Source organism: Rhinolophus sinicus, chromosome 3 (assembly GCF_057876585.1).
Source record: "Rhinolophus sinicus isolate RSI-liver-muscle chromosome 3, RSI-T2T, whole genome shotgun sequence".
Taxonomy (NCBI): Eukaryota; Metazoa; Chordata; class Mammalia; order Chiroptera; family Rhinolophidae; genus Rhinolophus; species Rhinolophus sinicus.
Genome location: NC_142503.1, coordinates 159,874,347 through 159,888,611, shown reverse-complemented (window position 1 = coordinate 159,888,611; position 14,265 = coordinate 159,874,347). Strand labels below are relative to the sequence as shown.

The following is a 14,265-nucleotide window of genomic DNA, read 5'->3' as shown; positions in this document are numbered from 1 at the left end:
AAGTGACTGTTCTGCCGGAAGAGGCGTTCGTCTCCTAGGCGACCGACGCGGAAAAGGCGCGGAGAGTCTGGGTGTCGTTGCTGCCGGGCTGTAACCCAGACTTCAATATGAAATACAACGCTTTCCATTTCCGATGAGGAAATGGAGGGTTAATTTCCCCACAACACAAGAAGTCCAATGGAGTACCAGGTCCAGAATTGATTCATAAGTCAACGCTATCGTTCTAGCCCATGCGTGTCCTATTCTTGTGCTGTGTGATGCTCAGTCTCAGATTCCCTCTCTGGCTTCCAAATCATATCATCTTGGCTTCCTTTCTCTCGCTCTTCTTCACATTTCCCGGGTTTTCCCTTTCTGGTTTCTTCAGCTCTTGCCCGTAGATTCATTGTTTTATCAGATTCTTAGCAATGTTTAATCCTGGGCATACAGACACGAATAAAATTTGGTCTTTGCCTTGGTCATCACTCTTTTCTAAGATGAACTGATTCTGTCTCACATTGAACTTTGCCCCTAAATTGATGATTATCAAATAATGCATCTGCATCTGTGGTCTCATGGAACTCTAGTCACAGCTCCTCAACTTCCTCTGGACCAGACACCAGTAAGCATAGACATACTTTATTTATTTATTTATTTATTTATTTATTTATTTATTTATTTATTTATTTATTTATTTTAAAGATTTTATTGGGGCAGGGGAAACAGGACTTTATTGGGGAACAGTGTGTACTTCCAGGATATTTTTCCAAGTAAAGTTGTTGTCCTTTCAATCTTAGTTGTGGAGGGCACAGTTCAGCTCCAGGTCCAGTTGCCACTGTTAATTGCAGAGGGCGCAACCCACTATCCCTTGCAGGAGTCGAGGAGTTGAACCGGCAACCTTGTGGTTGAGAGCCCACTGGCGCATGTGGGAATTGAACCGGCAGCCTTCCCCCACTGGGCCGGCCCTCGACATACTTTAATATCCTTAGTTTGACATAAAGATGGTTCCAATATTTGCTATTATATAGTTACAGTGAATAAGCTTGGAATTAATCATTTTGTACAATGCAAGTAAATCTGGATGATGAATTCCTAGAAGCATAATTGCTGAGTCAGAGTATATGCATTCATGTTTCACAGATATTGCCAAATTGTCCTCTATACAGGTTGTCCAAATGTAAAATCCCACCAGCCATGTGTGAGAGTACCTGTTTCGCCGCAATTCTCAGACAACAAAGTTGATCTAATAGGTGAAAAAAATCACAATGTGGTTTAAATAATCTTTTATAATGAATGAAGTTGGGTGTCTGTTCATATATTAAAGAGCCATTTGTGTTTCCTTCTCTATGAACTATGCCTTTGCCTTCTTGTTCTATTGAGTTGTTCATTTTTCTTATTGATTTATAAAAGCTCTTCATATATTAAGAAAATTGGTCCTCATCCAATATGAGTTCAAATATTTTTATAGCTCATAATTTGGTTTTTACTTTATGTTGTTTTGTGACAGCTTAACCAAATTTATGTCTTTTATGTTTTGTTTTGTATCACACTAAGAAGTCTTCCCCACTCTGAGATAATTTTTAAAAAATATCTCATATTTTATAGTGCTCTTATTCCTTTGTTTTTATGTTTAAGTCTTTGAACCATTAGAATTTTATTTGTTAAGTAGGTGGGATCTGTATCACTTAGGAATTGGGCTTGGCTGCTCGCTACTTAATACTTAACTCTTAGTTACTCTTCAGTCTGGCTTTGGCCTCAGTCTCTCCATTGGAGCTCTTCTCACCAAGATCGCCACCTTCTTGATGCCAAATCTAATTGACCCTTGCACACCCTTATTATCCAACTGCCTTCTGGAGTCTCCACTTGGGTGTCCCACAGGCACCTCACACCTAACACATCTTAATCTCTTCCCCTGAGCCTGCTCCCTGCCAGTGGATGGCATCACCATCTACCCAGCCACCCAAACCAGAGCCCAAGGTACCATGTTTGACTTTTGCCGCCCCTTCTACTCCAACATTCAATCACCAAATCTTGACAGTACTATAGCCTTCAAACCTCTCCACTTCTCTCCATCCCCTTGGTCACTACTATTTCTCATCTGGATGACTGCAACAGTATCCTAACAAGCCTCTCTGCTGCTACCCTCCAATCCAGGCTCCATTTTGCAGTCAGCTCACCTCTAAATCACATATCTGATAATGTCACACCCCTGCTTATAACACTGCAGTAGCTTTCCATTGCTGGAAACCCTCACAAGGTCCCAAGTTTCTTCCTCTCCAAGCTCATCACCTATCATTAACTCCTGCAGCTCCCCTTTCCCCCAGCCAAATTGACCTTCAGTGCCCTGCACACAGTGGGCTGACACTCACACACCATTCCCTCTGCTGTCAAGCTCTCCTCCCTCCGTCAGACAATGCCTCCTTATCCTCGGTTCTTAGCAGCTCTTCTGCCACCAACCCTGCTCTGGATGCTGGTCCCCTGCTCTATATCCACAGTCCCCTGCACTCCCCCAGTCACTGCACCTGTTGATTTGCTGTAAAGCTCACATCTCAATTTGCAGTGTCCTCTCCAGCTTGTGCCCACAACCTCACTAGATGGCACTATTGCATCCCCAGTGCCCAACAGTGGAAGTACTATATAAATGTTTAGAAGGAATGAATGAATCCATCCCTTCAGAGAACACCCCAGTCAAGGACCCAGTTACATCGCAACAACCCCAGCGTTTGTTCAGGCCCGTTTCTTCTTTCTCCCTCACTTCTGTGCATATTAAGCTCCCTGGCTTATTAATTTTCTTTAAAATGCCAATTCATTATATCATTTTTCTGGCTGCCTCACAGGCACTTCACACCTAATACATTCTAAACTCTCCCCCCACCCCAAAGGCTCCCCACAACCAGTAAAAGATTGCTTTTCCCATTAAAAGTAGAGACCCAGACTAGAGGTAAGAGTAGGAGAGAGAAAGAGTAGAACTGGGAGGCTTGTTTAAAAAACAACAAAAAATAGCTTTATTGAGGTATAATTTTATTGAGTAAAATTAACCATTTAGTTGTACCGTCTATGTATTTGACAAACATACACCATCCTGTAACCACCGCCACAATCAAATGCATAATATTCCCATCACACAAAAATTCTTGTGTGCTGCCCCCTTTGTAGTCAACCACCGTCCTCTACTCCCAGCCCTTGGCAACCACTTTTCTGACTTCTTTTGAGTTTTGTCTTTTCCAGAACGTCTCTTATTTGACTCAGCATAATAGTTTTGAGATTTATCCATGTGTTACGTGAACCAGTAATGTGTTCCCTTTTTTATTGCTTAGTAGTTTTCTATTGTATGACTGACTGCATGACAATTTATCCATTCATTAGTAGATGGAGTTTAGGTTGTTTCCACTTTTTGGTGATTATGCGTGAAACTGGTATAATTATTTGTATAAAGGTCTTTATGTAAAGACCTTTTGAAAGGTTTTTGTTTCTCTTGGGTGGGATTGCTGGTATTGTGCTAAGTGTAAGTTTAGCTTTATAAGAAACTGCCAAACTGGACTGTGAAGGTCTTATGTAAATCACTGAGAAGTTGCTAACACTACATAGATTTGAAACCATTATTAATTCAAGCACCTAACTAAGCAAGTCCAGCTATGGAAACCAAAATAAACACCAATGACCAGAACTTACCGAAGCCCAGAATGTTTGAGGGAAGGTGGTAAATTGGAGACAGGACTGCTATGGGAGCTGGGACACCCAACACACTCAACACCCAGGGAGAGAGGTCTCTCCCTGGCCCTGCTGTTCACTCAGTGGCCTTGGAAACATCATCTCACGTTCCCAGGCTATTTGTAAAATGAATGATTGGATGTTAATGTTTTATATTAAAAAATGAATAAAATCAACAAGCTTGGGGGCAAACTGTAAAATTGATACAAAAAGAAACAAACGATCTGAACCTTATTTCAAATGAATAACATACTGACACAGAAAGGAGGCTATAACTAACCCAAGTAATTAAAACTATTTAGATAGACTATGTGCCCTCAAGCTCAAGACAAAAAGAACGGAAACATATATTGAATTCTAATTAGTAGGCCTTTTTCAGACATGGGTTAGTGATTTTGAAATAACATTGTATACATCCTAGGATTGAGCAAATAAGTAAATACATTGTGGATAATGAAGCCAAGTTTTTCCCTGTTAGAGAACAGGTATATAAATATTGAAATGGGGAAGGATAAAAAGTATCTGAGGATTCCTTGTACTATTTAGGGCAACATTTTTGTAAGTTTGAAATTACATTTTAAAAAAAGGTTGGACTATATCAGCACTTCTTAAATTCCTGTATATTAAAAATCACCTAGGCTTTTGATAGAAATTCAAAATTCCAAGGAATGCTCCCGCCTCCATATTCTGCATCTTTTCATTTGTGAAGTCCTGAGAATGTGGATTTTACATCATCAAACACATTTTTTTTTAAGTGTGTTTTTCCAAGACCCATCAAGTAGTTGTTTCAATCTAGTTGTGGAGGGCTCAGCTCACAGTGGCCCATGTGGGGATCGAACCGGCAACCTTGTTAAGAGCACTGCGCTCTAACCAACTGAGCTAACTGGCTGCCCCCATCAAGCACATTTTTGAAAGGCTAGATTAAATTAACTTTGAGGTCCCTTGTTCTGTAACCTGGAGGAGGCAAAAATTAAGCCAGTTTTAGAAATCTGTTGTTGAGATGAAGAGAATGGATGTGACCACTCTCTATTTGTCTGAATTACATTTATTACAGAGTTGAAGCATTCATACAGGTACCAAGGGGGCATAGGAAAGCCCCTTGACAATCTCCTGGGAAGAACATTCAGGAGAAACTCCATAATTCTCCAAAAGTCAAGTCATCAGGGGTGGATGGGTGGCTTAGTTGGTTAGAGCATAATCCTCATAACTTCAAGGTTGCCGGTTCGATTCCCACATGGGCCAGTGAGCTGCACCCTCCACAACTAGATTGAAAAAAAAAAAACAACAACAACAACAACAACCCCTAGACTTGGAGTTGATGGGGCCTGGAAAAATACACCATTCCCCAATATTCCCCAATAAAAATTTTAAAAAAAGTCAAGTCATGTGGCCAGATTTCTGTACTTCCAACAGGACAGGACAAGTACCTACTGTTGGGACCTTTGCACTTACTGCTACCTTGACCTGAAACACTTCCCCCTACATGCTGGCACAGCTAGCTCCTTTCTGCCCATCCAGTCTCTCCTCAAATGTCAGTTTATCACAGTGGCCATCCACTCTCACCTGCCCTACCCAACCCTTCCCTGTTCCTTCACCAGGCTTATTTTCTTTATAGCACTTACCATTATCTGAATTTATCTATATATCTTGCCTGACTGACCGATTAGAACATCAGCTCCATGAGGGAAGGAAAGCGTAGGTTTTATTCACTTCTGGATCCCTAGTTCCTAGGACAACGTTTGTTCTCTATATACCAGGCACTAAGTAAACAGTCATCAAATTATTTAGCAATGCACACACATCCAGGAATCGATTTCTCATGATGAATGAACATGTTTACAGTGTGGTAGGTGAAATATGACCAAACCAAGTGAGTGAGAAACAAGACTACTGTATTATAATAAATACAGTTTATTTATTTCTCCCACACAGTTTAAGAAAACCAGGCATTGAAAGAACATCTCTGCGTTTGGAAATGGATCTTTGCGTTTTCATCCATAATGGGTTATTGACTAGAAAAGCAGAGGCTGGCATTCAACTAATATGTCATAAATTGTTATACAGGATTAATAGGTGTTTCATATAAGAAGGGTATCATGGTCAAAACAAATTTGGGACACAGTCGATACAGATGAAGTATTTCTCCAACATATCTGACAATACCATTCTACTCCACCTGCCTTCCTCAGAACCTCTCAGATGAGCAGCATTCTACAAAAAACACTTTGAGAAAGATTGCAGGAGACCAAATATTTAAATCACTTTGTACTCAAAAGGCTTAGAAACTTCCCACTTCTAATTCTAATCAACAATGACAAATTCGTATCTTTAGAAAGGTGGAGAGTTAGTCTCTGAAAACTGAGCAATGGAAAACTCTACAATGAGTAAAGGGAGATACAGTTGACTAGATGGCCTCACTCAAACACATTCAAATTTTATCACAACTATAATATCTGGTAAATTTTAGAGTAGTGTTTCTCAAGCAGGCGGAGTGATATTCCATTAGGAGTCTACTGTCCCTACATAGTCCCTTTTGAGACAGTGCCAGGGTGACCAATTGCCACCAATAGGAATATGGCACATCTCTAAAGTGTATTGAGACATTGACTTTTTTTTGAGAACTACATTGAAAATCTTCAACTGACTCCCTGCCAACCTTTTTGACTTTCTGGGATGACTTAGGCAAAACTATCTCCACATCAGACTTAATATTTAATGATAATCGATATATTAGAACCTATTTTCACTCCACATTAGAAGCTTCCCAATCAGTGTACTGCACACTATTATAAAATTTTAATTTGTAATACTGTCCAAAAGCATACAATGGGACTAAGTTTACCAACCTTATAAAAACACTATGAAACACTTGGTCTTATTTTGTTGGCTCAACATTTTATTTTCCTCATTAAGCATGATGAATAAGCAACATAACCAAAGATTAAATAATCTAAAAGTCTTTCAAATTAATCACCCATTATCTTCCAATTATTTCTGAGCTGATCGAAGAATACGATTTTGTTATAAACAAGAGTATTTGAAAGGCTTCATGCCTTTGGCGTTACTAAAATAGTGTATTTAAACATTGTACCTTTTTTCACTATAAAATTGAAGTTACAGTAAGATAAAATGGAAGCCCACAGACCCTGCTGGAGTACAATTCCACTAATGACATCAGATTGTTGCTAAAGAACAAATTTTGTCGTGTAGCTTAATTTGGTAATTAATGTACTACTGTGTCCTACATTTGGTAATTAATATACCAAACATTTATGAACCCATGTAATTTTATCAGTCTACCATCCCCAGAGGAAGTAAACAGATAACAAAACGAATGAAATCTTATTTCTTGACCACTCTCATCCAATATAAATTGTTACTTGTCCTCAGAGGATTGGACGATGAGCTATGTGTAAGGCCATTCAAGGGGGTGGGCCAGTTAACCACAGAAGCAGTATTCTAAGATATGGGGGTATTCCTGAGTCAGCAAAGAGGATACTGCCTCGTGAATGGCCCCTTAAGTCATTAGCAAGTACAGATCAGGGGTTGACGGGCCTCTGTTAAAAACTGTTTCGCATCAGTGTTTCTGTACGCTCTGAAAACACCATGAAACACTAAACTTTCATTAGGAATGCAACAGATGAGAAAACGCTCAGTGTTTTAGTACTATGCAGAATGGAAAGCCAGGGACACATCCTTAGGTGGTGAGTTGCTGAAAATTACATCAATGAAAACAAAGCTGGGAAGCCCAGTGCTTTCTGGAATTCCTGACACCAGCGTTTCTCCGTTTGGCCTGTGGCGCTTCTGCATTCGAGGCACCTGGGGCCTTGCTGCAGTGCAGATTTCCTCTAGGAAACCTACATTTTTATATTAGTAAAGCACAATCTCCTGGTTTCTCTGGGAATCTGTCACAAGCTCACCAAGTGTTTCTGATTCACAGTAAAGCTGGAAAAACCACTACATTTGACCAATCCTTTGGCAAAGTCTTTAACATCCTCGGCACTTGAATACTCAAATTCGCAGCATATTTGCAATGCTGAAGCAACAGCAAAAGTATGACATCCCTAAAAGCAGTGCTGTCATTGATTTAAAGGTAACAACTTAGCACAACCAACAGGGATTAATTAAGCAAACTCCCACAGTGTAACACATTTTCCCTGCCCTGCATAATACTTCCCATCATCACACTGGCAGCAAGAAGAGAAAGCAAAATAGAACAAATTGTACCCAGCCACAGGCTGTGGACGTTTAAGAAAATCCAAATCCAAATCCCAAAGACGTGGCAATTTGCACTTTGAAGCAGAATGGACTTGTGGAAAAAGAGGACTCTTTATATTCATTTCCTTTACTAGGTGGTAAAAGAAACACAGCCTCTGCCCAAACCAGGTCTCTTCATTCTGGAGAGCGTTCCCAGTCCCCAGGGCTCCCAGAGACCCAACTTCCTGTTTCTCAGGTCCCCCCACTGACCTTTCTGGCTCATTCTCCTTCCACTGTGGGAACTCTTGAAAGAAGCTTTGCTACATGAAACTCACTGAATGAAGCAAATTCCATTTTTAAAGAGTAATACTACAAGGGTAGTAAAGCTTAATCCAACTCTTTAAATAGAATTAAAAAACTCATTTTAAATAAATTTAAAACTTAATGAAATAGTAATGATTTACCTGAACGAGGACATACTTGAACCCACGTTCCCCTTTTAAAATCACACATACAGAATCAGTGCACATCTAGAGAATTTTCCCCAGTTAAATACCTTATTGATATGAACCCACTCAAAAATGCCAGGCACCAATCATTCTGAACATTTTAGGCCACTCTGCACGAGTCCCACGCCACCAGCTTACGATGAGGAGGATGTTACAGCTTCATGTTGACGTCTGGCACAAAAAGCTTATGGTCTGAATCATGTTTCTTTTTTATGTAATTCTGGCTCGGGAATCCGATACAGAGCAGCTGAGAAATAAATTATGTTGCTGAGGCTGAAGATGAGACACAGAAGGATGGCTCCGGCTATCTGAGGGAAAGACAGGGTCCTGGAGTTGGCCAGGATCCATTCCTTCCTCAGATTCTTGTCCAGAAGTATGGCTTCCATCTGCAAGTGCGTGGCCAGGATCACACACACATGGAACAGCTGGTGACTGTGACCTACAGCAAGCACACAAAAGGCCACCAAGATCAGCAAGAAGAAAGGGATAACCATTGACACAGGCTACGGCATGTGTGCTGTAAACATCATGCTGAGTGAAAGACGCCAGACACAAGAGACACATGCTGTATAATTTCATTCATCTCGTACGTCCAGAAGAGGCAAAGCTATAGAGGCAAAACGTAGATTAGCGGTTGCCTTGGGCAGGGGGTGAGAAAGGAGATGAATAGTACATGGGCACGAGGGATCTTACTGAGGTGATAAAAATGTTCTACACCTCATTTATGATGAACGTTGTACAACTTGGTAAACCTACTAAAAATACCATTAAATTATATCATTGAAATTAGGGAATTATGTGATATGTAAAATATGCTTCAATAAATTTATTTTTAAAATATAATGTGCGAAAAATTAAAAGACCATCAGAGCAAACCAAATCCACCAGTCCTGTTTTTCCCGTGAAAAAGTTAGGCGTCATGTGCGACCAAAGGTCATCTCTTAAGAGCCAGCGCTGATGAGCTCAGATTCTGACTTCAGTGCCAAAGGAGAAGCCAGACAAAGTCTCTGTTGGCCACTTACAAGGGGGTCCTCTCTCTACTGCTAGTTAATTCCAGACATGACCAGGAGCTCTTCCTCCCTACGACGGGCAGGATGCTAGCTCATGGGTACACATCCACAGAGGGTGGGGGCTCAGAGGAGGGTGCTGGAACTGGGCAGGTATATTCTCATTTGCTGGTTGGAGAGAAAAGGAGGTTTGGGGGGGCAACCCTCAGAAACCAGGAGTAAGATGAGAAGACCACATGTGTCATGGGCTGAACTGTGTCTCCTCTTCCAAATTTATATGCTGAAGTCCTAATCCCTATACCTCAGAATGTGACCATATTTGGCGATGGGGTCTTTGAGGGACGATTAAATTAAAATGAGGTCACTACGGTGGGGCCCATATGATCGGTGTCCTTATAAGAAGAGTAGATCAGGACGTGGACATGTACATACACAGAGGGAAGACCACGTGATAAGAGACGGGGAAGACGTCTGTCTGCAAGCCAAGGAGAGAGGACTCAGACGAAACCAACCCTACTGGCACCTGGATTTCAGACCTCCAGCCTCCAGAACTGTGAGAAAATACATTTCTGTTGTTTAAGCCATCCAGTCTGTGGTTCTTTGTTATGGCAGCCCTAGCAGACTAATACAACACAAGAGTTAAATAAGGATTCTCCTTCAGTAAAAAACAAAACAAACAAAAAAGAGTTCAGTGTTGTACCCGAGGACTTATCCCAGTAAGTATTCAGTAAATGTATCCCAGAAAGGAACCAGCCTGGCCACCTGCACAGCCGGGCATGAGCAGAGTAGGGGATGAGAGTGTAGGAATGGTGGGGCTTCTCGAAGGGGTGGCCGATGAGTTCCTGAGGGCAGGGAACGGCCGGCACCCCAGTCTGGGTCCTCCCAGGAAGAAGGCGTCCTTCAAGCTGCCACCTCTGCCTCAGACCATACTAATGGGCTGTGTACTATTTCCAAATCTGTGTGTGATGCAGCGAAGGGGCATCTGACCCAGCAGAGAGCTGCGCTCTCCAAGGACACAGGGCCAAACAGAGAGAGATGACTACGCTCTCACCAAAGGAGGCTCAAACCTGTCTCCATTAGGACAGGAGATAAAAAGACATTAGAGCATGAGTACTGGACATGTGCTCTGAAATGTGGCTGCAGCAGGAAGCGTGGTTTCCACAATCCCGCCTGACAGGAACAGGGAGGAGCTTCCTGTGGGCCAACGTTAACCAAATCTGTCCAGCACTTCCCACTCGGGCTGCTGGGGAGGGAGTCCTACATCTGGCAGACTCCGTGATTTAAGGACAGAGAACTCTCCCAACCTCTTCTTAATGGCCTGTCATTAACTGCTGTCTGGCAAATTTCCACTCAGAGGGGTGTGTTTCTGCTCTGTATCTCCAGGCCCAAGAGGATAGGATAGAGGTCAAAAAATAAAATGTTATTATTAAGAAGCCAGGGAGTTGGTATTTTTCCTGTAGCCCTCAGACTTCATCCACAATCACATCTGTTTCATCTGTCTGGGGCTGGGGAGATGGATGTGGTCGGCGGGTTCCTGTAGGCAGGTACCATTTCCCTGGCCCTCTTGTCTCTCTCCTCTGCCCTCTAAGCATTTTGCTTGTAATCCCTCCAGCAGGAGAGAATAAGTAAAGGAGACGAAACTGTAATCAGAATGAACAAAGCAAATCGCCACACAACTTAGGCGGGAGGAGATAGAAAAGCATGAACAAAATGGGCATGAGGAGAACCAAGGCTCTGCCCGCCACGTGGGGGCTGGATGGCCCCTTGAACCACTATGATAGCTTATCTGAGGGGCTCTCATCCCAAGCACATACCAGCCTCACCAGAAGTGACCCACGGGTCCCTCCTCCAGCCAGTCCCAGAGCCAGCGTGGGGGAGACACATTTTGCAGGGCCTGCCCCACTTCCTTAGACTAAAAGGGAAGGTGCCCTCTCTACCAGCAGGTGTAAACCCTGAGGCTCTGACACCAACTCTACACATCACTTCTCTAACCTTAGTGATCTCAGGCTCACCTGTTGAATCACACAGCCTCTAAGTGAGTGCTGGGCCCCACCCCGCAAGTTTCTGGTCTGGGATGTCTGAGGTGGGGCCCAAGAATCTGCCTATTCCCAGGTAATGCTGAAGCTGCTGGTCTGAAGACCATACATGAAAACCACTGCTGTCCCATGGCTCCCGGCCCCACTACACCCACCTGAACAAGACAAAGGCAGACACGGTCCCCTGCTCTGCTCATCCCTGCCACGGGGTACCCTCAGAGCCATGTGCACCCTCTCCAGGGCTGCCCTCAAAGGTCATTTAGTAATGGGATTTCATGTTCCAGGTAATAATGGCACTCCCCTGGTCCCACACCTCATACCCCACGGTAATGCTTTAGAATCCTAGGCCTCCTGCTCTCCATCGTCCCCCACCCTCCCTGGCTACATCCATCTGCTGTGTGAACTCACTCACCTTGGCCTGCTCTGGAGAACTTCCTGAAAAACTGCTTCTCCCCCTGCCCCTGCCTCTCCTCTCCAACTGCATCTCTGGCATCAGGGATGGGAGCCCTCCCCAGGTGGGCAGCCAAGGGCAGCAGGGCCGCTGCACACTCACCAATGTAGTCGAAGCATCCAGGGGCCAGGCGCTCCGGCAGGTGCGCAGAGTAGAAGAAAGAGGCCAGGAGAGTCATGAGCATGTGCTTCTGGTGGTACAAGGAGGCTTCGTTCTGTGCACTCTCCCCTGGGAACAGGAAGAGCTGTGGGTGTTTAAAAGAAACATCAGGTGTTGAGAGGAGGCCTTCTTCCTTGTCATTACCTGCAGACGTCTTGGCACACATGTGGAGTCTCCGCCAGCCAAGGCCCCCACCTCCTCAGGGCTGTGGCTTGGAAAGGGGAGATTCGGGGACCGTGTGAGCAGAATTCCTACTTTGAGTGGAATCAATTGAGACCAAAAGCAATTGTATTTTAATCCCCCAGATGCTCATGAGAGGCTTTTGGGTTATTTAATTACAAAAAAAAAAAAAAAAAAAGAAGAAGAAAAAGGAGGAGGAAAGGAAGGAAAGAAGGAAGGAAGGAAGGAAGGAAGGAAGGAAGGAAGGAAGGAAGGAAGGAAGGAAAGAAGGAAGGAAAGAAGGAAGGAAAGAAAGGAAGGGAAGGAAAACAAAAGAAGTGAAGAGGAAAGGAAAAGAAAAATCCGATTAGATACATTCCTACTCTTTTTTCTGGAGGTAAAGTGTAAGGATAGTGAAAAGTGATCCTTTCATACTTGAACTCATTTCTAACCAGCACATCTCCTGAATTGATGCTCCTAATTAAGGTTTTAAGGCCCAGAAATCCCTCGAAGGCCTTCTGAATCATCAAAAAGTATTAATTACGGCCATGATACAGTCTGCTTCAGAGGTAACAGTTTTTGTGTTATTGTTATAAATAATACCTGCAAAATTTCCCCATTTTGCAGGTATTGATATAAATACCATCTTGAGAGGGCACAAGGCCAAGCCTTTTATTTGCATCATTTCATAGGCACCTTCATAATTTCCCCATTTTGCAGATGAGAGAGCTGGGCCGGAAGGTGACCTGCAAACCACTAATTAGAAGTGAACTCAGAATCTGGGTCCAGGCCGGCTGATTACAGAACGTGTGCGCTCATCACCACTCCATTTAGGGTTAGCTCTCCCTCCCCACTGCCCACTGCCCTCATTATAACACAGAACCTGTGCTGTATGGTTTCGTAGCACGTGGGACTAGTTTGTCCTCTCTGCTCTGTGTCCTTGAGGAAGGAGTGGTGAGAATGGGCTGCACCCCCATCTTTGGGTCTCCCTCTGGGCCCCCACAAGGGCAGAGCACAGAGCATGTGCTCAGTGCCCCACTGGGGAAGCCAGCTCCGCCCCTCCCTATCTCTGCTTTCTGCATCAGACCCATAGGCTGCCTCTGGGGGGAGATGCCACTCGCTGGGCACTGGCCATGTGCCAGGCATCATTGAGCCTGGCAGATGTGTTGTTTTGATTAATCCCCTCTTCTCTGAAGGAGGGGACGTTAGTCGCATTTACAGATGAGGAAACCGAGACTCAGAGAGGTTATGTGTATTGCCTAAGGCCACACAGCCAGTGAGCAGTGGTACTAGGATTTGAACTCAGGCCTATCAGATTTGGGAGTACATGGACTTTCCTGCTTCCTGTCTTTCCTCCTACATCCTCTTCCTTCATGTATTCCATCTAATTCCCATCACTCTTTTAAGAACTTCAGTCATACTTTTTCCTTCCCTACTAATAAAATGTTAATTGATGGTAATATTTAATAATGCATTTTTTGGACTCTTGCCACCAGTACTTTACACATTATCTCATGTGAAATACTCCCAGAGCCTGATGAAAGGAGGTGTTATTATCATGCCCATTTTACACATGAGGAAAATCAAGGCACCATGATGATAGATAACTTGCCCAAAGGCTTGTAGTGAGTAAATATTAGAGTCTGCTTCAGAGCCTGCTCTCCTAGTCACTCTACTAAACCCCAGGCTGCCTCCCCTGCTCAGTCCTCTATGATTGCTCCTGAGCCCCCAGTCAGCACTGGCAGCTGGCACATCTCCAATGGCTTGTCAAGGCCTCTGTGTCATGCTGTCTCCTATCTACTCTGCAAATGTCAGTAAGGGGGCACCTGGGTCTCTACTTCCATATGTCCTGTGGTGACCAGTGTGGTGCTCTGGCCCCCAGGAGCTCAGGAAACAGCTGACTACCTGGTGTTGCCAACAGGCAGAGGAGATGGAGCTGGGCCCTTACCCTGTAGAAGATGGGGAGGGAGTCCCAGGTGTAGGGATAAGCAAACGCGAGGACCCGGAGAGTCTTACAGAGCCTGGGCCTCTGGAGTTCCAGAAACCTAAATCAGGAAGGG

At 43.7% G+C, this 14,265-nt stretch overlaps 1 protein-coding gene across 3 annotated transcripts in view; it reads right to left on the bottom strand.

Annotated features, from left to right (window-relative positions):
• Positions 1 to 5,580: 5,580 nt before the first annotated feature.
• Positions 5,581 to 14,265, bottom strand: part of PAQR5 (progestin and adipoQ receptor family member 5) — a 71,576-nt gene continuing 62,891 nt past the window's right edge. For all 3 annotated transcript variants that reach the window (XM_088797326.1, XM_019725641.3, XM_074327502.2), the window contains exons 6-8: positions 14,154 to 14,250; positions 11,990 to 12,131; positions 5,581 to 8,832 (exon numbers count right to left, since the gene is read on the bottom strand). In XM_088797326.1, coding sequence (XP_088653452.1) covers positions 8,591 to 8,832; positions 11,990 to 12,131; positions 14,154 to 14,250 — 481 coding nt within the window. In that variant the 3' untranslated portion in view covers positions 5,581 to 8,590. The remainder of the gene's footprint in view (positions 8,833 to 11,989; positions 12,132 to 14,153; positions 14,251 to 14,265) is intronic.